The sequence below is a fragment of the Scyliorhinus canicula genome, chromosome 4 (assembly GCF_902713615.1).
Source record: "Scyliorhinus canicula chromosome 4, sScyCan1.1, whole genome shotgun sequence".
Classification (NCBI taxonomy): Eukaryota; Metazoa; Chordata; class Chondrichthyes; order Carcharhiniformes; family Scyliorhinidae; genus Scyliorhinus; species Scyliorhinus canicula.
The window spans coordinates 223,452,846-223,477,594 of NC_052149.1; the positions used below are offsets into that span (position 1 = coordinate 223,452,846).

A 24,749-nucleotide genomic window follows, 5' to 3' on the forward strand; every position below is an offset into this window, starting at 1 on the left:
CCGAGGGGGGGTGGGTAATAGTCCCTTGTGAGGACGTGAGCATGGGGCTGTCCCGAGCGGGAATCGACATTGGTATTTAAGATTGTTACACTGACGTTAGATGTGGTTTAATTTCTTCTAACGTTTTCAGAGTAACACTCGAAAAACCATCCAAAGTTAGTGTCTTAAATTACATTGTCGGATGATTCCCAGCAGCACAACTGTCCAAGGGAAGTTAGCTCTTCTGGACAATTGGCATGTAAACTCTTATCTGGGAATTTCGGAGAGGGATTCCCCAACGGATCTTTGGGCTTGGGATGCTTCCCAAATGCGAAACTGGGGATCCAGGTTACGGACCATTATGGTTGCCTCTGGATGTACAACAGCTGTGCATCAAGATCTCAAAATTCAGCATTAAAGCAGGTTTATAAAATACCAATTTAAAAAAAAAAAAAAATTTAGAGTACCCAATTATTTTTTCCAATTAAGGGGCAATTTAGTGTGGCCAATCCACCTATCCTGCACATCTTTTGGGTTGTGGGGGTGAAACCCACGCAGACACGGGGAGAATGTGCAAACTCCTCACGGACAGTGACCCAGAGCCGGGATTCGAACCCGGGTCCTCAGCGCCGTAGGCAGCAATGCTAACCACTGTGCCACCATGCTGCCCATAAAACACCAATATAATCTCATTATGAATTGCTGCGCAGCAAAACTAATGATATGAATGAATGCTGGGAAATTCATAATCACTAGAATTACTGTCCATAAGATATAGAAGCAGAATTAGGCCATTCGGCCCATCGAGTCTGCTCTGTCATTCAATCGTGGCTGATATGTTTCTCATCGAGTCCAATTTATGGTTACTGGAGAAAATTTAACTTTCAGGTCAGAAAAGATTTGTTTTTTAATTTCAGAATTGAACTCAATTAATTCTTAGCACAGCTATATCTGACACTCTCATTTTTACCATAGGCACTCCAGTCTCTGTTATCATACAAGACATAAAGGTAGCAAATATGCAGGGCTGGCTGTCCTATTCCAATTATAAATTGCTGATCCAGGTTTTATATTGGTGGCAATTGCATTCAAATCCTAAACAACTGCTGCTATTCACTCTGCCACACCTGCTATCTGCTTATAAAGACCAAAATTCAGTGGTCAAGTTAGTTTGTGAGATTCCTCATGGAATTACAGGAAGGGGAAATAGAGCAAATGCACTGTATCTGGGAGAGTTGTCTCCGAGACAGCACTATGACGATGGCAGGTTGGAATTAGGACTGTGCTCCTGCTTTGATTTAAAACTACGCTACTCCAAGACAATGATATTATTGACCAAGTCAGGCTGGTTTCTCATTTGTGACTTGGAAGTTAAACTTGATTCTGGCTGAATCAGTGTCATTTAGGGGCAAATATTCCTGCAAGTGAATGGCCTAATGGTGATGGGAAGTACAGAAACAGGAAGATTAATAATGATATTGTTGAGAAGTGCATGGTTTTAGCTGGTTAAACCTGATCAGTACTGCTCCTCCCTCGAAGGTGCGTAAGCTTGGGCTTCGGTCAATATATGAAGAATCTCTCTGGACTTGGGTAAGAGGGTGTGCGCACATTATGAAATGTGTATGAAATCCATTTCAAATAAACAGAAAACTGCAAGTTTCTCAGCGGGTTTGTTTAGAGAGTCTCAAACATGGTGAGGTTCCATGTCATCCGTAAATAACCTGAGCTGACTGGCTGGAATGGACCACATGTCGGGAAACCCAAGCATTTGCGCAATTCACAATTATCTTCATTCTTTCTTACCTGTCTCCGCTTGTAGTTGCATCTCTTGCTTCTCCTGGTTGACCTGCTGCATCGTTCGGTTCACATCTACTCCCTGAAGCTTGGCAGCTTGCTGTGCAATCCTACGTTCAACATCTCTCAACTCCATCTGATAGAATGACAAAGGGCCCACGATCATCATTGAACTGAATCTTGCACCATGAGAGACCATTCAGCCCAAAGAGCCTCAGCTGACATTTTGAAACAGCCATCCAATTAGTCCCATTCCCCAACTCTTTCTCCACAGCCCCACAACTCTTCAAGTTCGTATTAAATTCCCTTTTGAAAATGATTGCTGAATCTACTTCTACCATTCTTTCATGTAGACCATAACTCACTGCATAAAAAATATTAACGCACCTTCTGGTTCTTTTGACAATGGCCTTAAAGCTGTGTCCTCTGGTGATTGGCTCAACTGCCATTGGGAGCAGTTTGTTCCCTATCTACTCTATCAAATCCCCATTCTGAACAGTTCTTTTAAATCACCTCTTAACCTTTCCTGCTCTAAGAACAACTCTGGTCTCTATGAATAACTGAAGTTGGTCATTCCTGATATCATTCAAGCAAATCAGTCTGCCCTCTCTCCGCCTTCTTGATATCCTTTCAAAAGCATAATCCTCAGAATTGAACACAATACTCCAGTCACTTACCACATGCATAGACTAAAAAGGCTGGGGTAATAAGGGTCTTTCAGTCCCATGAATTCTTGGATATGCCTTTTTACTCCCTTTCCAATTTTCTCTTCTCCCCAGAATTAATAATAATATGTAATAATAATCGTTTATTGTCACAACTAGGCTTCAATGAAGTTACTGTCGAGAGTGAAAAGCCCCAAGTCGCCACATTCCGGCGCCTGTTCAGGGAGCTGGTACGAGAATTGAACCCGCGCTGCTGGCATTGTTCTGCATTACAAGCCAGCTATTTAGCCCACTGTGCTCAACCAGCCCCTAATGTCTTAAGGTAGGACATAACCATATGGGTGACGTAAGGCAGTCCTTTGCATCCACATGTACCAATTCTTCACACGTTAGCCTAGGTGGTGAGTCAATAAGCTATTTGACATAGGGTATTAAAGTGTCCCCCCTGCCCTCACCAAAAGGTTAGCTCATCCATCAAGGAATCATAAAATCATAGAATTTACAGTGCAGAAGGAGGCCATTCAGCCCATCGAGTCTGCACCGGCTCTTGGAAAGAGCACCCTACCCAAGGTCAACAACTCCACCCTATCCCCATAACCCAGTAACCCCACCCAACACTAAGGGCAATTTTGGACTCTAAGGGCAATTTATCATGGCCAATCCACCTGACCTGCACATCTTTGGACTGTGGGAGGAAACCGGAGCACCCGGAGGAAACCCACGCACACACGGGGAGGATGTGCAGACTCCGCACAGACAGTGACCCAAGCCGGAATCGAACGTGGGACCCTGGAGCTGTGAAGCGATTGTGCTATCCACAATGCTACCGTGCTGCAAAGAATCAGGTCGGAAACATTGGCTGATTGCCACCCTTCCTAGCCGGGAAATACAGGAACTAATTGTACGAATCTCACCACTGCCCCAACAAATTCAATGTTTAAACCAGGAATCGCCCTGACATTATTTGGTCCCAAACAGAACCATCCAGAAAGCTTCGTTAAACTCACTTTTACTAAACATAAAAAATCATCACAAGTTTAAAAAATAAAATTTTAACTTGTCGTTTTTTGTTTATATTTTTAGATTTAGTTCCATAACTGGAACTAGCTGGGAGTAGATAAACTGAAAGTAAAAGAGTTGGGGGTGGGGGGGGGGGTATGATATGCCCTCTTTTGCAGCACTAACTACAATATGTTAAGTTCTAACGGTCCAGTGTGACTGTTAGTCCACGGATGTTAGAGAATGGTTGAGTGGCTGAATGTGTAATGTGGTAAGATGGATAAGGTAGACAGGCAGGGTGGCAGGGATACGTCAGGGGCAGGTACTCAGGGAAAGGTCAGTCAGGAGTCACGTAGGAGTCAGTTCTGCAGTTATCCAGGAATTAGACTAAGTTTGTTCTGTCTAACATTTCCTGGGTAATCATTTTGGTAAGTAAATCAGAATGTCTGAAGTCTCCAACTCTAGCTCAGCAGAGAATTCGGGGAGCAGGGGAATTGCCTATCGGAAATTGAAACATTCCGGACAATTCCCATGGAGGTCAGTGAGTCAGGTCTTCCACAGGGGCCCAACATGCATCTTCAGTTGTATGTCAGGTCTCTTGATTTTCCAGAGACCAGATTTGGGCCATTATATTTATGGCCCTAGATTTGGACCCAGCATAACATTGGACGAAGAGACAGGAAAATTAATAATGCAAACAATTAGGGTAAGGATCCCTTCAGAACTCAAGACTGATACTAAAATTACAGACACTAAGTTAGCATCTCATTATACTAACAAACTGGTCACATCTCGGTTTGACTTTTTAAAAAGATGAATATACTAAAGTTTCAAGTTTATCTAGTGAACCCATGTTGGAAGATTTTCTGAACACAACCGTGCAAAGAAGCAGAGTTACAAAAGAGATACTGTAACTAAGAAAGAGGCTTGGATCATGCCAATTTAATGATACGTGTTAATTTAGCTCCCCCGCGTGGTCATGCACAGCAAGTCAACAAAATCAGTGCACCAGATTCAATTTAACCAAAGCACGTGAAAAACTCAACAGAAATAGGGAGGAGTGGATGGGAAAAATTAAAACAAGTTAAACCTAATACTGTCTCTTGTCAAAATGTTGACTTTTTAAAGGGCATCACTTGACAGTGCTTCCCTCTTCCAGCAAGCATTAAGAAAATATTTTTTTGTTGTGTATTGTGGGCCCAAATGCCTCTTTGAATGAATATCAGCAGAGTACTTGTTACTTCACATAACTAATGACCAAGTAACAGAACTGCCACAAGCCACATCATGAAAATGTTACAAAATCTGGGCCCTGCCTTGAAGTTTCTTTTGTGTAGACTGTGTGGTGATCACTCCCAATCGTGTTCAGATCACAACACAATCTACGGTTCAGGAGTGTGTTGAATATCTAACTATATAAAAGGGCAATCCAAGAGTACAATTACAGTACTCCCTTCAGTCTGAACTGGATGTGTCCTCCACACAAAAATGTTTTCAATCTTTCTGAAGAATAACTGAGAAAATACTTGGTAAAACGAGGCAATATCACACTGACTCAAAACGTTGGCTGGAATTTTCTAATTGTTTTTCAGTGTTTTCTCAGGCAGGAAAAGCGGAGGGCAGCTGCCTTGCTGACTTTTGTCACCGATTCTTCGAGCATTTTGGGGGCATAATGGAAGGGGCGAAACCAACGGCATCATGCTGGTAACTCCAATTCCTGATGGGTCAGGGCACCCTTTTCCCACCCGTCGGCACTACCTGGACAAGTACTGCCCAGGCATAACCCTCTTCACCCCGGGGTCTGTACTTACCTGTTTGCCACGTCCTTATATGTCCTCACCTGTTGTAAAATTCATCGACATGACATCGCACAAAGGTAGGGTGAAGGGGGTGGGGATCCTTACATTGGGACATTATACAGCAGGGAAGCCGCTAGTGATGTTTAAATATATTGTAATTGGATTCCTGATCTTTCAAGAAGGAACCACATTATGTCATTGGTGGGATGCGGGGATGACGTAAACAGGAAATCCCGCTGGTGTAAAAGCCTTTTGGGGAGTCCGGTTGGATTCTCCATTCTTACTGGCTTTCTCATCTGCCGAAAACAGGGGGCAGAAAATGCCCCCCCCTTAACTGTTTCACTCTCGACAGACGCTGCCAGGTCTGCTGAGTTTTCCTAGCATTTTCTGTTTTGATTTAAGGCAATGTCAGAATTGTTAAGCCGCTTTACTCCACAGCAAGTGAACATCATTGCAATTAAAATTATTTGATCTATTCAGCATGTGTTCTCACACAATAATAGAAAAGAATGAACATGCCATGTTTGCCCACATTGGTGGGCCATCATGTTTCATTTAAAATAAATCTTACTGCCCTCCTGGATCCTAAATTTGAGTCTGGTGAAAACAGCTTTCAATTTAAACCAAAACTAAACTATCAGCAAGCATTTCTAATAATAATAGCTTATTGTCACAAGTAAGCTTCAATGAAGTTACTGTGAAAAGCCCCTAGTCACCACATTCCGGTGCCTGTTCGGGGAGGCCGGTACGGGAATTGAACCCGCGCTGCTGGAATTATTACAAGCCAGCTATTTAGCCCACATGTGTATTGAAAATTATTTCATGTTTATCATTCAAGGGCCTGTGCCTGATAACCCATACGGCGGCATGATAGCACAGTGGTGAGCACTGTTGCTTTACAGCGCCGGAGTCCCAGGTTCGATTCCAGGCTTGGGTTACTGTCTTTGCGGAGTCTGCACATTCTCCCTGTGTCTGCGTGGGTTTCCTCCGGGTGATCCGGTTTCCTCTCACAAGTCCCGAAAGATGTGCTTGTGAGGTAATTTGGACATTCTGAATTCTCCCTCCGTGCATCCGAACGTGCGCCGGAATGTGGCGACTTTTCGCAGTAACTTCATTGCAGTGTTAATGTAAGCCTACTTGTGACACTAATAATAATTATTATTATAATGAGCACCCACAACCTGGGATCTCCTAGAATAATGAGGCAATGAGCACAATTTAACGGAAAAAAAATACAGTCCCTTTCTGGGCACTGTAAGAGTCGCGGGGGCTTTCTCAGAACCTGCATAACGGAGAACGACGACGCTATCTAACGGGATTTTTGTTTTTTTTCAGCCTCAGCAACGAACGCCCAGCCGACGATGCATTTACCCCACTTCCTAATGGCTAATTAACCTAATGGCTCATTTAAAACGTGATAATTTGGATCTCATTGCTCGTTTAAATATGTTAATCTGGATCTTGCCCAGCGGGTGCAAGATCCAAATCGTGATGTCGCAACAGAAGAGAGGATTTTGCCCGTATTATCTTATTTCCCTTCAGGCAATCTCCTAGTGTCACACACCACACATCGCCTGAAGGGACAGGTAGGTGACCTGTTCCAAAAAGCAGTACCAACGACAACTGCCAACATGTGCGAAGGACAGTCTCAGGGTGAGGTGGTGCACACGTCCATCTCTGCACTGTCCCACAGTGATACAATGGCTCATTGGTAAACTCTGCCATTCACTAATGGTACTCATTGCAAAGGGAATAATAAATGGGAATCATGACAATGCAACAATTCAAGAGGAGCTGCAATGAGGACTCACAAGCATGAAGATCAGTAGCGTTGCAGTGATATGAATTTCCAAATTTATATGGCTACGTCTTGAAGCGGGTACAAATATTTGACAACATGTTTTTATACATCTCCTCAAAATAGAGGGAAAAAAAAGTAGTATGCGCTTCACAGAATTATTACCACAAACATGAACCCCAGGCCAAAGAACGTGACATGAGATATGGTTAAAAGTCTGGTGAACACGGTGATTTTTAAGGAGGAAATTAAAAGAGAGGTGAAGAGACTGAAAGGGTTAGGGAACAAATGCCAGAAATTAGAACTTAGTAAAACTTATTAGAACAGGTAAAAGCACAGACGTTGATAGTAGGGTGAAAGGATTTGGGGATGCACGAGAATCCAGACTTGAAGGAACACAGGATTCCTGGAGAGTTTTAGGGCTGGACAGTGCTGCAGGGAAAGTGACAAGACCACAAATGCACTAGAATGTGAGAATGAAAATTTTAAATTGGAGACACTGCGAGACAGTGTAGGTCAGCATAAGGATGATGGATAAATGGGATGTGGTGCAGTAAACAGGGCTTTTGCATCAGCAGAAAAATATGAAGGGGGAAGACTGAGGGGCTAGTCAAATCTGGAGCTAACAAAGTCATGGTTCAGGGTTTTGAAGTGAATTGCTGAGTCTATCTGAATTGGGTAGAGGGATCAATTACTAGGGGGCATAGGTTTAAGGTGCGAGGGGCAAGATTTAGAGATGTAAGAGGCAAGTTCTTTTTACACAAAGGGTAGTGGGTGCCTGGAACTCATTGCCGGAGAGGGTGGTGGGTGTAGGGACGATAGTGACGTTTAAGGGGTGTCTTGACAAATACATGAATAGGATAGGAATAGAGGGATACGGACCCCAGGAGAGTAGATGACTTTAGTTTAGACGGGCAGCATGGTCGGCGCAGGCTTGGAGGGCCAAATGGCCTGTTCCTGTGCTGTACTTTTCTTGTTCTTTTGGATAATTTTATGGAGCTAGAAGTCGGCGATCTTTCTGATAGAAGAATATGGAGTCCGAAATTCAGTTCAGAGTCAAATAACTCCATAGCGGATATTTTGAAATGTATGAATGGAGAGTTTTATTCAATGTGTGTCTATTTTTGCCAACAGTAACAGTCATTACAGTTCCCATAACCTCTGTGGCTCAGTACTAAGATGCTATTCACAGTGATGCAATTGCCACAAAAAAAATTAATTGCAAAACATATGACATAACATAGCACATTACTGTGAATTACAAAAAAGGGTGTATAACGAATGCATGGGCCTTCCTTTAGATCTTGTTTGGAATATTTGTTTAAAAATTGAGTACTGAGAAAGGTTACTGAACGTAAAAAAGGATAGAATGTGCTGAATGCAAAGCAAATACGCACATAAATGTACCTCAATTTTCTCCGCAGATAGGACTGATGTAGATGTGTGCATGCCCAGGTATCTGCTACCGTTCTGCAAACTCTCAGTCATGGGGATCTCAAACATTCAAAAGACTGTGCCAACTGCCCAAAGAACAAGAATGCTCCCACAACAGAATTTTTTCATTATCGTGCAACAGGTTGGTACTGTTGGCATGTCAACTACATAATGAAAAATTCAGAATTACTAAAGCACCGCAGTTGTGGCAGACAGTGAGAAATTTAATCATCCCGTAGATCACATTCAGAAGTCCCAGCTATAATCTGAGAGATCAGCAGCAATGAATTAGAAAGGTGCCTTCCTATTGTTACCTGGTATCGCTCCATAAGCGATATGTCTTGTAGGCATGCTTTTGCAGTGCCTTCCTCAGATATAAAGGCAGCAAGAAGTGTCTCCTGTTCCTCCATGTCAATTTTCAGGCGCTGAATATCTCGATTGATGCTCTGAAGCTTATTTCGCAACTCGGGTAAATCCTTTTCTTTAAGTTCAATTACAGTTTCTCTGCAGAACAAAACGTCCCGAGAGTTAATTCACAATTAGACACACAAAATAGCCTGACAAATATCATCAAATCCAAACACCCCTTGCGAAACAACGATTCTGATTGTTTAATCAGCAATATATATCCTGACGCTTGTATATCGTATCACTGAATGATTTTAGCACAGAAGGAGGCCACTCATCCCATTGTCTGTATGCGGCTCTCTGCAAATGCAATTCAGCTAGTCCCACTCCAATGCCTTTTCCTGCTACCCTGGCAAACATTTCTCTTCAGATAATTATCCACTTCCCTTTTAAAGGCCATCATTGAATCTGTCTCCATCACAGTATTATGATCAGGGTGAGGAGTTGTTAAATGATTCCCCTCTTTTTCCACTCCTCGTTGACTGCAATAGGGTTTTTTTCTGAAAAGGATATACTTGCCAATTCAGCGAGCGTTTACATTTTTACGTGCTGTGATCATAAAAGACACAATCAGGCAGGTTTACACTTGGGGCAGCATGGTGGCGCAATGGTTAGCATTGCTGCCTCACGACACGGAGTACCCGGGTTCAATTCCACTCCTGGGTCACTGTCCATGTGGAGTTTGCACATTCTCCCCGTGTCTGCGTGGGCCTCACCCCTTCAACCCGAAGATGTGCAGGGTAGGTGGATTGGCCACGCTAAATTGAATTAGAATTGGGTATTCTAAATCTATTTTTTTAAAAAGCTTTATTACACTTAACCCAAGCTAAGTAAAATAATACAATGCTTGGACTTACACATGCCCCGAGTGGTTAGGATGAATTAAGTTGGGGTTTATAGAAATAAATGGGTACACAGTGTGTGGTGGTTGGTAACTTGACTGGCTTCAGGATGAGTTTGCAATCCGGTCTTTACCCTCATCAATTAAATATAAAGATGTAGTTGGCGGATTCAGCTGTTCTTCTGAAGACAGTATTGCGCGTTTATTTCCTTCAAGAAGTCTCTGTCTACAGCAGGATGTGCTTGGGTGGTAACAATCAACAAATGTGGTTGGAAAGCTTGCTAGGTGGGTTGGAGAGATGGAGGGGACTCCACTCATCTTCTCGCATCAGCATCTCAGCTGCTTGCCCTCTTACTGCAGAGAAAGGAGAATCTTAAACAGAAAAAGGGTGGGTCTGTCACATGAATGTCATCCAGTGATTCAAATATGATTTTTACTTGTGTATCACTCCTTGTAACTTAATCAGTTCATGTTTGGGAATTTCCACCTCTCAGCTAGGGGCCATTGTTCAAGCAATTAGGTTTAATGGTTCGTCTCCACTAGTTGAATACATCAGGCCTTGGGAGTCTTGCCACTGGGGATAGAATATGTAGTTCAGTCATGCTCTCCGGTCATTGCTCTTGATGGGTCTTTGCAGACATTATAGCTCATTGTGGTGAATGTGTAACCACTATAAATTCACACTGTACATTACTGTGTCCCTGTGGGCTCCATCAGTGAGCTGTTGCGCGGCTCTGCCCACAGGGGGAGATGAGGCGCATGTACAGGGCTCCGCCCTTGGCTCACCCCCTTCAGGAAGTATAAGTGCTGTGGTCCTACGAGTCCGCCCTCAGTTCAGTTTAGTAGCAGGCAGGCTCAGTTGTAAGCCGATTAAAGCCACAGTTTACTTCAACTCGTGTCTCTGAATGAATTGATGGTCGCATCAATTTAATCGACTTAAAAACTACTATGGAATCAGCCCTCAAACCTGACTGACTGGAACTCGATCCACAGGCCGCAGAAGCAAAATAAATTTTTTTGCATTGGCTTTGGTGCTTCAAGGCCTACCTGGCTGCGTTGACTACCTCCTCTGTTACAGAAGAACATAAACTCAGGTCTTCTCCACGCACGGGTGAGCCATCGCATTTCAACTCAACTTGATGTAACTGACTCTTACACTGAGACCCTCGCGATACTCGACCGCCTGTACGAGCGGCCCGTGAATGAAGTCTACGTGCGACACATCTTTACAACTCGCCGCCAGCGCCCTGCAGAGTCGCTAGAATACTACCTGCGCAACCTTAAAGCTCTAGCACGAGAATGTAACTTCCAGGCCGTGACAGCCTCCCAGCACATGGACTCGCCATCCAAGACGTGTATGTTGCAGGGGTCCGATCCAATTATGTGCGGCAGCGTCTTCTCGAGAAAGGGGCCCAGGACCTGGGGGACACGGTAAAACTAGCGACCCTTTCCAAAGTTTAAATGCGTTCCCGGCCGATCACGCGACCCCCATCGTGGACCCCCGACCAGAGACTGCCCCAGGCCTGCGCCACGCGGCCACCCGCCCACCACGGACGGCTATCGTGCTACTTTGGCGGCCAGCCCCAACACTCCCGGCAGCACTGCCCGGCCCGCAACGCAGCCTGCAGCAGCTGCGGGCGGAAAGGGCACTTTGCTAAGGTCTGCCTGGCCAAAGCTAAAAACTCTAACTCGAACCCGAACACTCGCTCCTCCAACTCACAGGCCCGTAGACCCCGCAATGTGGCAGCCTGTCTGCCGACTCCGCCTACGCACATCATGTGAGACTCATGGGGGCCGCCATCTTGACAATCCTCCCCCATGCGGCCTGCCATGTGCGATTCATGGGGGCCGCCACCTTGGGCGCCATCTTCCTCGCAGCCCGCCACGTGCGATCCACGGGGGCGGCCATCTAGGATGCCACCTTCCTCGCCGCCCGCCACGTGCGATCTACGGGGGCCGCCACCTTGGCCATCACCCATTACGCCACTCGACGACTACGACCTCCGCGGACAGTCATCACGGGGCCGCTCCAGCACCGCCGACCATGCCACCGACTACCCGCAGCTCAGTGCAGTCACTTTGGACCAGTCGCGGCCAAACCACCTCAAGAGCTCCATGATGTCCGTCCAAATTAATGGATACGAGACACCGTGCCTCTTCGACTCCGGGAGGACCAAAAGTTTCGTTCACCCAGATCTGGTAAGGCGCTAATCGCTCCCGATATTTCCAGCACAGCAAACTATCTCCCTCGCCTCTTGGTCGCACTCCGTTCAGATACAAGGGCGCACTATTGCGACGTTAACAATACAGGGCGCCAACTACACCAACTTTCAACTGTATGTACTCCCAGACCTCTGCACCCCCCCCCCCCCCCCCCCCCCCCCCCTAGGACTGGATTTCCAGTGCAACCTCAGGAGCCTAACACTCAGCTTCAGCGGACCCCATCCCCCACTCACTATATGCAGTCTAGCAACTCTGAAAATTCTGGAGTGTCACGAACGGGGTTTCGGTGTTCCAACGAGCAATGGACCGAATGGTGGACCAGTACGGGCTGCGGGCCACGTTTCCGTACCTGAATAACGTCACCATCTGCGCCCATGACCAGCAGGACCACGATGCCAACCTCCACCGATTTCTCCAAACCGCCCAAAAAACTCAACCTCACATATAATAAGGAGAAATGCGTTTTTCGCACAACCAGACTCGCCATCCTCGGCTACGTTGTGGAAAACAGGGTCCTAGGACCCGACTCTGACCGTATGCGCCCCCTCTTACAACTCCCTCTCCCTCACTGTTCCAGGGCCCACAAGAGGTACCTCGGAGTTTTCTCGTACTACGCCCAGTGGGTCCCCCAGTATGCTGACAAAGCCCGCCCACTATTTAAGGCTACAATCTTCCCACTATCAGCCGAGGCTCGCCAGGCCTTCACCTGCATCAAGGCGGACATCGCCAAAGCCGCCATGCGGACGGTAGATGAATCCGTCCCATTCCAGGCGGAGAGCGACGCCTCAGACGTCGCTCTCGCTGCCACTCTGAATCAGGCAGGGAGACCAGTAGCCTTCTTCTCCCGAACCCTCTCCGCTTCGGAACTTCGACACTCCTCAGTCGAAAAAGAAGCTCAAGCCATTGTGGAAGCCGTACGGCACTGGAGGCACTACCTCGCTGCTAGGAGGTATACCCTCATCACCGACCAGAGATCGGTTGCCTTTATGTTTGATAACCCGCAGCGGGGCAAAATCAAGAATGACAAAATCTTGCGGTGGATAATTATGATATCGTATACCGTCCTGGGAAGCTCAACGAGCCCCCAGATGCCCTGTCCCGCGGCACATGCGCCAGCGTGCAAGACGACCGACTATCGGCTATCCACAATTTACTCTGCCTCCCGGGGGTCACCCGGCTCGCCCACTACATCAAGGCCCGCAATCTGCCTTTCTCCACCGAGGAGGTTAAAGCTGTCACCAGGAATAGCCCGATCTGCGCGGAGTGTAATCCGCACTTCTATAGTCCAGACAAGGCCCACCTGGTAAAGGCAGCCCGGCCCATTCAACGCCTGAGCATTGATTTCAAAGGGCCCCTCCTTTCGACCAACCGTAACATCTACTTTCTCAATTTTATAGATGAATTCTCCCGTTTCCCGTTTGCCATCCCATGCCCCGATATGACCTCCCATACAGTCATCAGAGCCCTGCACAGTATCTTCACCCTGTTCAGTTTCTCCAGCTACGTCCACAGTGACAGGGGTTCGTCCTTCATGAGCGACGAACTGCGTCAGTACCTGCTCGGCAAGGGCATTGCCTCGAGCAAGACGACCAGGGGGAACGGGCAGGTGGAGGGAGAACGCGACGGTCTGGAAGACCGTCCTACTGACCCTACGGTCCAGGAATCTCCCGACCTCCCACTGGCAGGAGGTCCTCCCCGACGCGCTCCATGCAATTAGTTCCCTCCTGTCTACGGCCACAAACTAGACTCCTCACGATCGATTATTTGCCTTCCCTAGGGGCACTACCACGGGGGCCTCGCTTCCATCCTGGTTGAGGACACTGGGCCCTGTCCTCCTTCGGAAGCACGTCCAGACACATAAAACAGACCCCCTGGTAGAGAGGGTCCTGCTCCTGCACTCAAATGCCCACTACGCGTTTGTCGAACACCCCGATGGCCGACAGGACACCTTTTCCCTCCGGGACCTGGCACCTGCAGGATCTACTACCACTACCGCCGAGGTACCCCCCACACTACACCCCACCCGACCTCCCAAGCCCTGCGCCCCTGCACCTACTTGCTTCCCGCGCCCCCTTCCACCCGTCACAGCGGTCCGCAGGAACGAAGCTCTGGAAGAACCACCCCCGGAGTCCACCCTCGGATTCGCACCGAACATCATTCCACAGCCATTCGAAGCGGCTACAACCCCAGTGCTCCATCGGTGTCAACGCACGATTCGAGTGCCGGACTGACTGAACTTATAGACCCGTCGCCCCCGCCGGACTGGATTTTTTTAACAGGGGGCGAATGTGGTGAATGTGTAACCACTATAACTTCACACTGCACATTACTGTCTCCCTCTGGGCTCCATCTGTGAGCCGTTGCGTGGCTCTGCCCACAGGGGGAGATGAGGAGCATGTACAGGGCTCTGCCCTTGGCTCCGCCCCCAGCAGGAAGTATAAGTGCTGCGGTCCTACGAGTCCGCCCTCAGTTCAGTTTAGTCGCAGGCAGGCTCAGTTGTAAGCCGATTAAAGCCACAGTTTACTTCAACTCGTGTCTCTGAATGAATTGATGGTCCCATCACTCATCTTGTCAATTTCGGTTGCGAGCACATGTCATCTTTAGTCTCTGCTTTAAAAAATTTAATTTGGGTTTCCAGCCGGGAGAATATTTGGAAAAAAAAGTAATTATTTAGTAAAAGTAAACAGTCACCAGCAATATATTTCAGACCCTAACACATTGTGTAAAGAAGTTTTTCCTCATGCCGCCATTGCATCTTTTGCCATTCACCTCGAATCGGTGTCCTCTGGTACTGGATCCTTCTGCCAATGAGAACATTTTTTTCCTATCTACTCTGTCTAATCTCATCATTTTAAATATGTGTATCAAATTTCCTCTGAAATCTTCTTTTACCAAATTAAAACGGCCCCAGTTTCTCCAATCTATCCCACATACCTGAATTTCCTCATCTCTCCTGAATCTCCCATTTTCATTCATCTTTTCTGCAGCCCCTCAAATGCCTTCACATATTTCCTTAAGTGTGGGATCCAGAACTGGGCGCAATACTCCAGTCGAGGATGAACCAGTGTTTTATCATAGCTTACTTGATTTTGCACTTTATGCCCCTATTTATAATCCCAGGAACCTGTATGCTTTACGAACTGCTTTCTCTAACTGTCCTGCCACCTTCAATGATTTGTATTCATGTACACCCAGGTCCCTCTTCTCTTACACTCCTTTCGAATTGTACTCTTCAGTTTATATTGCCTCACTCCTTTCGAATTGTACTCTTATTGCCTCTCATTATACTTCCTCCCAAAATGAGTCACTTTACACTTCTCTGCATTAAATATCTGTCACTCGTCTGTCCATTTCACCAACCTATCCAATCTAAAGTCCTTTTGAACTTTATCACTATACTCCTCATATTCACAATACTTGCAAGTTTTGCGTCGTCTGCAAATTTTGAAATTGTGCTCCTACATCCAAACTTACAACTAACGAAGGAAGAAAAGTTGGGATCCTAACACAGACTTTGGGGTACTCCACTTAAACTTTCCTGAAGTCCGTAAGACAACTGTTCACTACAACATGGTCTCCCATCACTGCCAATTTCATATTCATGTTGATACTGTCCCTTTTATTTCATGGGCTTCTATTTTGCTGAGAAGCCTGTTATATGGCATGCCGACACTACGCACAGCAGCAGTCGGAAAGAACACCTACCCCTTCTCCAGCACTGGTAATTTGCTGGGGCCCAGGCCATAGAAGCGAGAGGGGTCGCAACAGACAAGCACACATCCGTCAGGCAAAAGAGCAATACACTGTCAATGGTGGAAGAACAATTGACCATCCTTTCCCCTTGTAGTCCCTACAGTGAGACCTGCACCAAACCTCCACCACCCTGTGAGTGAAGAGACTCTTCCTAACATCGCTCCTGAACAGTCTTGCCCTAATTTTTAGAATTTCCAACCAATGGAAATAGTTTATCATTATCTTCCCTGTCTTTGACAGAATCACAGAATAACACAGAAGAGGCTCATTGGCCCATGGAGTCTGCACCAACACATGAAAAACACCTGACCTGTCTACCTAATCCCATTTGCCAGCACTTGGCCCATAGCCTTGAATACTTCAAATACTTGGTTTATATCTTGAATACTTCTAACAGATCACCTCTTAATCATCTAAATCTAATTAAACAGGTCGAATTTGCATAATTTCTCCTCATAACCTAACCTTGTAGTCCAGATATCACTCTTACAAATCTACGTTGCACTCCCTCCAAGGCCAAAATACCCTTCCTCGGCTGTGGTGACCAGAACTGCTCACATCATTCCAAATGGGGTCTAACCAAGGTTTTGTATAGCTGCAGCATAATCCTGTCATCTTTATATTCCAATGCTCTAGATATAAAGGCTCACGTTCCATTAGCCTTTTTGATTATTTTCTGCAGTTGTTCATGGCATTTTCAGGATCTGTGCACCTGAACCCCCAACTTTCTTTGAACATAGAGACACTATACCTAACATCTTTTCATTTAGAAACTACTCTGCCCTATCCTTTTTTGGTCAAAAATGGATAACCTCACACTTGCTTACATTGAATTCCATCCGTCACAATTTTGTCTATTCTGCTGGTCTGTCAATATCTCTTTGCAATTTTGTGCTATCCTCTGGCTCTGTCCTGGAAGTGTTTGGTAGGACAAAAAGGCAGCAGCTATAGTTCCCCTGTATTGGGTATCCATAATATTTAAAGATAGCTTGAAAGTCTCACAGACAAAAAGCTTCCCCTCCCCCACTCCAGATGCGACCCCCGAACTGGAACACTTCAGCCCCCGACCAAACCCAACCCCCGAGAGGTTCCCCTGAGCACTGGGGCAGCAGCTGCATGCTGGTAAATGGAAATGTCTACTCACCTCCTCAGTTCCCTTCGGCAGCCATTGCACCAGCTTAACGTTTTTAAAAAGGAGTACTCAACGATGCCTGCGTGATTTCTCGCTGGGGAGCCAGTTAATTCCTGGGAGACCATTGCATTTAACTATAATCTCGCGAATGAGATGGAAATTAATGCAAATTAAGGTTAACGATATGCTTGGCACCTTGTGCCATGATCCGGAACTTGCCATCGGGAGCAGGCAGTTTGGATAGCAAATCTCGATTTTGGCCTTTCCTGCTATTTAACCAGCGTGCCTAGATCTTCCCTGCGGTTACCAGAGCAGGTCAAAGGCTAGGGATCCTGCAGCAATTAACCTCACCTTCTGAGTCCCAAAGACTGTCCAGACACAAGTCAGGATTGTGTTGGAATACTCTCCACTTGCCTGGATAACTGTAGCTACATCATTCAAGATGCTCAACACTGTTCAGGACAAAACAGCCCCCTTTATTGCTATATCCCTTCCACCAGCTTTCAATCCCTCCACCACCAATAAACAGTGGCACACACGTGTACCATCTACAAGATACATTGCAGAAACTCACCAAGGTTCCTTAAGCAACACTTTCCAAACCCACGACCACTACCATCATTAATGACCACAAAAGCAGCAGATACCTGGGAACACCACCACCTGGAGGTTGCCCTGCAAGTCACTCACCATCCTGACTTGGAAATATATTGCCATTCCTTCACTGTTGCTGGGTACTGGAAATGCCTCCCTAACAACGCCTACACCTCAGGGACTGCCACGGTACAAGGAGGCAGCACAACACCACCTTCTGAAGGGCAACTAGAGATAGGCAATACATGTTAGCTTAGCCAGTGACGCCCACATCAAGTAAACTCATGGCCTTGGGCCAGCCCTCATCTAAGGAGGGCCAGTGCCTCTGCAGTTTCCTCTTTTACTTTTTACAGTATCCTCGGCTGCATCTCATCAGGTCCTGGTGACTTGTCAAAGAGCACGTGGGATGTAACCTTAGATCACGGACTGATGATTGGATGGGAGGTAGGAGATTGAGTTTGGGGATATTGGGAATGTACTCTGGTGGAATGTGACAACCGTGCTCCCTCATTTTTATACGAGCCTCAGTTGTTCACCATCGATGTCAGTGGCTTAGATAAAGGAATAGTTACATATCCATGTTTGCAGATGAAAGTAAATTCGGACAGAGTTGTGTAAATACCTCCACAACAAGGACACCAACATATGAGATATAAATTTTGACAGTTACAACCGGGAGGCAGTTGCTGACGACCATGACCGTTTGGTAGGCATTGGAAGAGGTGAACAGAAACGTAAAGCTCAGCTGGCCAAGAAGAGGGCACAGAGAGAACAGACGCCAGCAAATCGTGCATCTTCTCAGCCCACTGTTCTTCTTTGCAGCAAGCGTGGCAGAGACCAGCGTGCCAGAGTGGGGCTCCTGCGCCACACCAGATGATGTTTAACATAGAGTCGACCCCCATAGTACAAGCCATCACTTTGGATACAGAAGGCTGGCCCAAGAATTCAGCTGTGAAATCAGAAAGCACATTGATTTGATTTATTATTGTCATATGTATTAACATACAGTTAAAAGTATTGTTTCTTGCATGCTGTACAAACAGTGCATACCGTACATAAGGATGGAAGGATACTGCAGAATATAATGTTACAGTTATAGCAAGGTGTAAGAAAAGATCAACTTTATACGAGGTAGGTCCATTCAAAAGTCTGATGGTAGTAGGGAAGAAGCTGTTCTTGAGTAGGTTGGTATGTGACCTCAAACTTTGGTATGTTTTTCCTGATGTTAGAAGGTGGAAGAAAGTATGTCCAGGGTGCTTGGGGTCCTTAATTATGCTGGCTGCCTTTCCGAGGCAGCGGGAATTGTTGACAGAGTCAATGGATCGGAGGCTGGTTTGCGTGATGGATTGAGCTACATTCACGACTTTTTGTAGTTTCCTGCGGTCTTGGGCAGAGCAGGGTCCATACCAAGCTGTGATACAACCAGAAAGAATGCTTTCTCTGTTGCATCTGTAGAAGTTGGTGAGAGTCGTAGCTGACATGCCAAATCTCCTTAGTCTTCTGAGAAAGTAGAGTCGTTGGTGGGCTTTCTTAATTATAGTGTCGGCATGGGGGGACCAGGACAGGCTGTTGGTGATCAGTACACCTAAAAACTTGAATCTCTCGACCCTTTCTACTTCGTTCCCATTGATGTAGACAGGGGCATGTTCACCACTATGCTTCCTGAAGTCGATGACAATCTCCTTCGTCTTGTTGACATTGAGGCAGAGATTATTGTCGTCGCACCAGTTCACCAGATTCTCTATCTCATTCCTGTACTCTGTCTCGTCATTGTTTGAAATCTGACCCACTACGGTGGTGTCATCAGCAAATTTGAAAATCGAGTTGGAGGGGAATTTGGCCACACAGTCATAGGTGCATAAGGAGTAGAGTAGGGGGCTGAGGATACAGCCTTGTGGGGCACCGGTGCTGAGGATGATCGTGGAGGAGGCGTTGTTGCCTATCCTTACTGATTGTGGTCTGTGGGTTAGAAAGTTTAGGATCCAGTCGCAGGGGAAGGGGCCAAGGCCAAGGAGTTTGGAGATGAGCTTCGTAGGAATGATGGTGTTGAAGGCTGAGCTGTAGTCGATAAATAGGAGTCTGACATAGGTGTCTTTGTTTTCTAGGTGTTCCAGGGTCGAGTGCAGGGCCATAGAGATGGCGTCTGCTGTGGACCTGTTGCAGCGGTAGGTGAACTGTAGTGGATCAAGGCAATCCGGGAGGCTGGAGTTGATTCGTGCCATGACTAACCTTTTGAAGCACTTCATGATGATGGAAGTCAGAGCCACTGGATGATAGTCATTAAGACATGCTGCTTGGCTTTTTTTTTGGAACAGGGATGATGGTCGTCTTCTTGACGCAGATAGGGACTTCAGATTGTTGTAAAGAGAGGTTAACATGTCTGCGAATATGCTTCTTTGGCACAGTCTTCTACACACTTACTAATGAAGTCAGTTACTGTAGTGGTGTACTCGTTCAGGCTGGTTGCAGAGTTTTAAATACTGACCAGTCCACTGACTCTAAGCAGTCCCGTAGGAGATCATCCGATTCCTCAGACCAACAATGCACGACTTTCTTTGACAGATTCTCCCGCTTTAGTTTTTGCTCATAAGCCGGGAGCAGGAGCGCAGCCTTGTGGTCAGATTTGCTAAAGTGTGGGCGGGCGATAGAGCGGTAGGCATGTTTGATATTTTTGTAGCAATGGTCCAGGATGTTTGGGCCTCCAGTGGAACAGGTGACATGTTGGTGGTAACTTGGTAGTAAGCTCTTGAGCTTGGCCTGATTGAAGTCCCCGGCCATGCTGAACTAGGGATGTTTCATTTTAAGGCTATTTGTGGTGGTGAATATTTTGTCCAGTGCGATTTTCACGTTCGCATGGGGTGGGATGTAAACTGTCGTCAGGATAATGGAGCTGAACTCCCACAGAAGGTAGTAGGGATGGCATTTTAGCGTCAGGTATTCTGGGTCCGGGGAGCAGAAACTCGCCAGGGCTGCTACATCTAAGCAACATTTTCACATAAAGCAGCATTGTAGCATTCTCTCCCACCTATTCATCTTCATTTGGTCAGTGCATCACGACATATGGATCAAAGATTGTTAACTGGGATTGAGGCACAGATCAGCCATGATTTAAACTGAATGGCAAAACAGGCCTGAGGAGCTGAGTGACTTTCTCTTGTCCTTAAAAGGACAATGAAGAAGAGGACAGTTTTCACAATAGCAAGAATCACTTTCATTTTTACAATTCAGGTGTATTCCAGGAATATAAAAAGCCAATGATGGATTTCAGGGGACAGATTTGAGTGAAGCTCCAGGGCAACACTCCCAAACTATGGGTCGCAAATCCCATTGAGTTTACAGCAACAGTAGATAAGGTCCCGAGCTCCCACTTCTCCAACTCCAAGACTGTGCACTGCACGGGCACCCAGGCAGCGTCTGGCAATGTCTTTGCCCTGCTCCTTTCTCAGTCGCTGCCCAAGGCAGAAGAGAGCAACAGACCTGGTGGGTCTGCAGGGAGGCTTCATACATGTCTTGTGTCGGTTGCAAGCCTTGAATAGGAAGCCATTGATCCTGCTTTTGCATCAAACAGGATGGCAACTGTGGGCCTGTGTAACTGGTTGCATGCCGAAGTTAAATGCTACCATCTTTATCGGGGGGCAAATTGTATTTTGGCTGCCATACTTGTACATGGGCAAGTGCAACAAGTCACGTGTGTGGCCACCATCTGAATAGGGGGTGAAGTATAGCAGGACATATGCGCAGCCATTGAGTGCCAGGAAGGGGGAGGGGCTTCATCAAGCCTTCTGTCACAGTGGAATATGAAAAGCTTTACAGAACTTATGCAAGTACATAAAAAATGGCATTTTACAAAGTATATTAAAATATAAATTTCATATTTATAAGTTGTATTAAATGTTGATCTATAATGCTCCAACTTTAATACTGATATATTGAATATTGCTATGCTGCTTAATATTGTTTTTGTTTTGTTGGCTTCTGGGGTCATGTTAATTTTTAAATGTCAAAACAGGGTCACGCTGGAAAATCCGTTGGGAAATGGCAGAATAGTTTAAACCCCACTCCTGGTAGATGAATTTGTGGGCGACATGATAGCACAATAGGCCGCACAATAGCACAGTTAGCACTGTTGCTTCACAGCGCTAGGAAGCCGGGTTCGATTCCGAGCTTGGGTCACTATCTGTGCGGAGTCAGCACGTTCTCCCAGTGTCGGCATGGGTTTCCTCCGGCTGCTCCCACAAGTCTCAAAAGACGTGCTTGTTAGGTGAATTGGACAGTCTGAATTCTCCCTCAGTGTACCCGAACAGGCAGCGGAGTGTGGCGACTGGGGGATTTTCACAGTAACTTCAATGCAGTGTTAATGAAAGCCTATTTGTGACACTAATTAAGATCATATTATTATTATAAATGGCAATTTTGAATCAGACTTTATTATCAATGCTGAGGATGGGTTATTAATAATTGGATAAAGGGAACATAAAAAGGGCAGTAAGTCAGAGCATAGAATTGATAGGCCCATTGGTTTGACTTTTCTTATAGGCAAATTGCTAGATGGGATTATTAGAGAATCAACATGCAAGTTACATAAAAGAGAAAGGGATTTTACTTTAAATGAAGAAATCCAGAAATCGAAGAGCAAATAGAATTGATAAACAGGGAAAGTGCAACGGAAATAGATTTAAGCACAACGGGTGGCTCTGGTATATTTTGTACCTGACCGGTTTCAGTCCCATCATCTCATCACGGCGCTTTTCTTTCTTCTTCAGTTCAGACTCAGCTGATTTAAGCTTATCTGGGACAAGCCGCAGCTTCGACTGCAGATCATCAATAATGTCCTGTAACTCGGCCTCCGAGGGGAAAATGCGTTGACAGACGGGACAGCAGGGCTCATTTTCCTCAGTTAGTTGGCTGATAAACTGGCTGTATACGGCTGTCGCTCCGGAGAGCATAGCTAGAAAAATAAAATGATAAACCAATAAAGGGACAAGACCAGATTTTGGTTTTCATGTAGAGGTGCTGGCTGGGGGCAGCAGGGCAGAGGAGAACTTAATTCCCCATATCATGCTGTTGGGTTCTTTCCTGGGATGTGGGTGTCGTTCGCAAGGCCAGCATTTGTGGCCTTTCCCTCATTGTCCTTGAAATTAGTAACTTGCTCGGTCATTTTAGAGGCCAGTTAAGACTCAATGAATTGCTGTGGATCTCATGTCAGCCAGACCAGGTAAAGGTTTGCAGATTTCCTTTCTTAACAGGGCATTTCTGAACTTGATGTGTTTTTACAATAAACAGTTTCACCGAGACTAGTTTAAATTCCAGTTAATTAACAATTTAAATTCCACTAGCCTTGGGTGGATTTAAACACATATCCCCAGGGCATTAACCTGGGCCTGTGGATTATTAGAACAGTGACATTCCCACTACACCACCACCTCCCCTATAGATAAGAACAAAGAAAAGTACAGCACAGGAACAGGCCCATCGCCCCTCCAAGCCTGTGCCGATCATGATGCCTAACTAAAAAAAACCTTCTGCCCATACTCAGGTATCCCTCTACTTCCTCTCTATTTGTGTATCTATACGGATGCCTCTTAAATGTTGCTAATATGCCTGCTTCCACACATCCTCTGGCAGCACGTTCCAGGCACCCACCACTCTCTGTGTGAAAAACTTAGCCCGCACATCTCCCTTAAACTTTCCCCATCTTAACTTGAACCTGTGCCCCCTTGTAATTGACACTTCTAACTTTGAAAAAAGCTTCTGACTATCCACCCTGTCTATGCCTCTCAAATTTTGTAGACCTCTACCAGGTCTCCCCTCAGTCTCTGTCTTTCCAGTGAAAATAATCTAGTTTATTCAACCTCCCCTCAAGACCAGGCGATGGAGAAAAAATTGTGTCAAAGTGAGCAAGAGATAATGTGCTTCTTTGGTCAACTCTCATTGTGGCAAACATACAATATTTTAAATCGAGATTTTATTGCAGCCTATTAAAGCTCATCATTCACACAGCTGCAATTTGTAAAGAGTATGTATAATATGTCTCTGTGCAGCAGTTATCTAGTACAATGTCCCCAAAATATAAGGACGAAGCTTAGGAAAAAAATCAAATAATTTGCGGGATGGCTGTCTTTTTTTTAAAAATGGGAGTTGACTTCCATTGCCCAATATCTGACGATGTAAGAATTTAAATCTAGAGGCAACAGCATTGCCTTGCATTGGGTACTGAATTAGTCTGTTTTTTTGTCCACTTCATCAGTTTCTCCGAGGTGTGCACATCACCAACAATCTGCCCTGGTCCACCCACGTCGACGCTACAACCAAGAAAACACAACAGCGTCTATACTTCCTCAGGAAACTAAGAAAAATTGGTATGTCCTACATTGACTTTTACCAATTTTTACAGATGCACCATAGAAAGCATCCTATCTGGCTGCATCACAGCCTGGTATGGCAACTGCTCAGCCCAAGACTGTACTAAACGAGAGAGTCGTGAACACAGCCCAGTCCATCACATCCATTGACACTGCCTACACCTCCAACTGCCTTGGGAAAGCGAGCAGGATATTCAAAGACCCTTCCCAACCAGATTATTCTCTATTCCGACCTCTTCCATCGGACAGGAGGTACAAAAGTCTGAGAACACACACTAACGGGTTCAAGAACAGCTTCTTCCCTGCTGTTACCAGACCTCCTGAATGACCCTCTTATGGACTGTGGTGGTATGAATAGGAGCACTGCCATTGGTGCAGAGCACTGGTTTCCCATTGGCTCTGGCTGGTCATGTGCCTCTCGGCTGATTGGCTGGGACTAGTCATGTGACTGCTCACCAATTGGTCGAGAGGCAAGTACCCAGAGTTCCCGGCGGTCGGCCTTTCACTGTAGTCGACCACCGGGCTAACATCTAGCTGATTAAAGCCTAAGTTTGGACCTTCATCGTGTCTCGCGTCCAATTGATGGTACATCATGGACTGAACTAATCTCTTCACACATCTTCTCTACTGAATAGTACTATACTCCGTATTCTTCATCCACTGCCTGTTTCTATGTTTTTACATTGTGTGTTTATATATGTCCTATGTTTTTTCACGTATGAAACGATCTGTCTGGACTGTATGCAAACAATATTTTTCACTTTACCTCGGTACACGTGACAATAAATCAAATCAATTAAGGTGGAACAGCAAACAAATGTTACACAATGTAACATGATAGAGAGGGAGAGACAAAACAAGATCAGCTTCTCATCCGCTATCTTCTCAACTTACAATGGACAAACAAGCATTAAATATAGGATACAAAAAATGTGTAATGTGCTCGATGAGGTTACAGGGATGGGGAG

The 24,749-nt window shown here is 45.8% G+C and overlaps 1 protein-coding gene across 5 annotated transcripts in view; it reads right to left on the reverse strand.

Annotated features, from left to right (window-relative positions):
• The window catches only part of rad50 (RAD50 homolog, double strand break repair protein), a 254,033-nt gene that overhangs the window by 90,014 nt on the left and 139,270 nt on the right, over positions 1 to 24,749 (reverse strand). For all 5 annotated transcript variants that reach the window (XM_038796143.1, XM_038796144.1, XM_038796147.1 and 2 more), the window contains 3 exons: positions 22,130 to 22,367; positions 8,783 to 8,972; positions 1,783 to 1,909 (listed from right to left, as the gene is read on the reverse strand). In XM_038796143.1, coding sequence (XP_038652071.1) covers positions 1,783 to 1,909; positions 8,783 to 8,972; positions 22,130 to 22,367 — 555 coding nt within the window. The remainder of the gene's footprint in view (positions 1 to 1,782; positions 1,910 to 8,782; positions 8,973 to 22,129; positions 22,368 to 24,749) is intronic.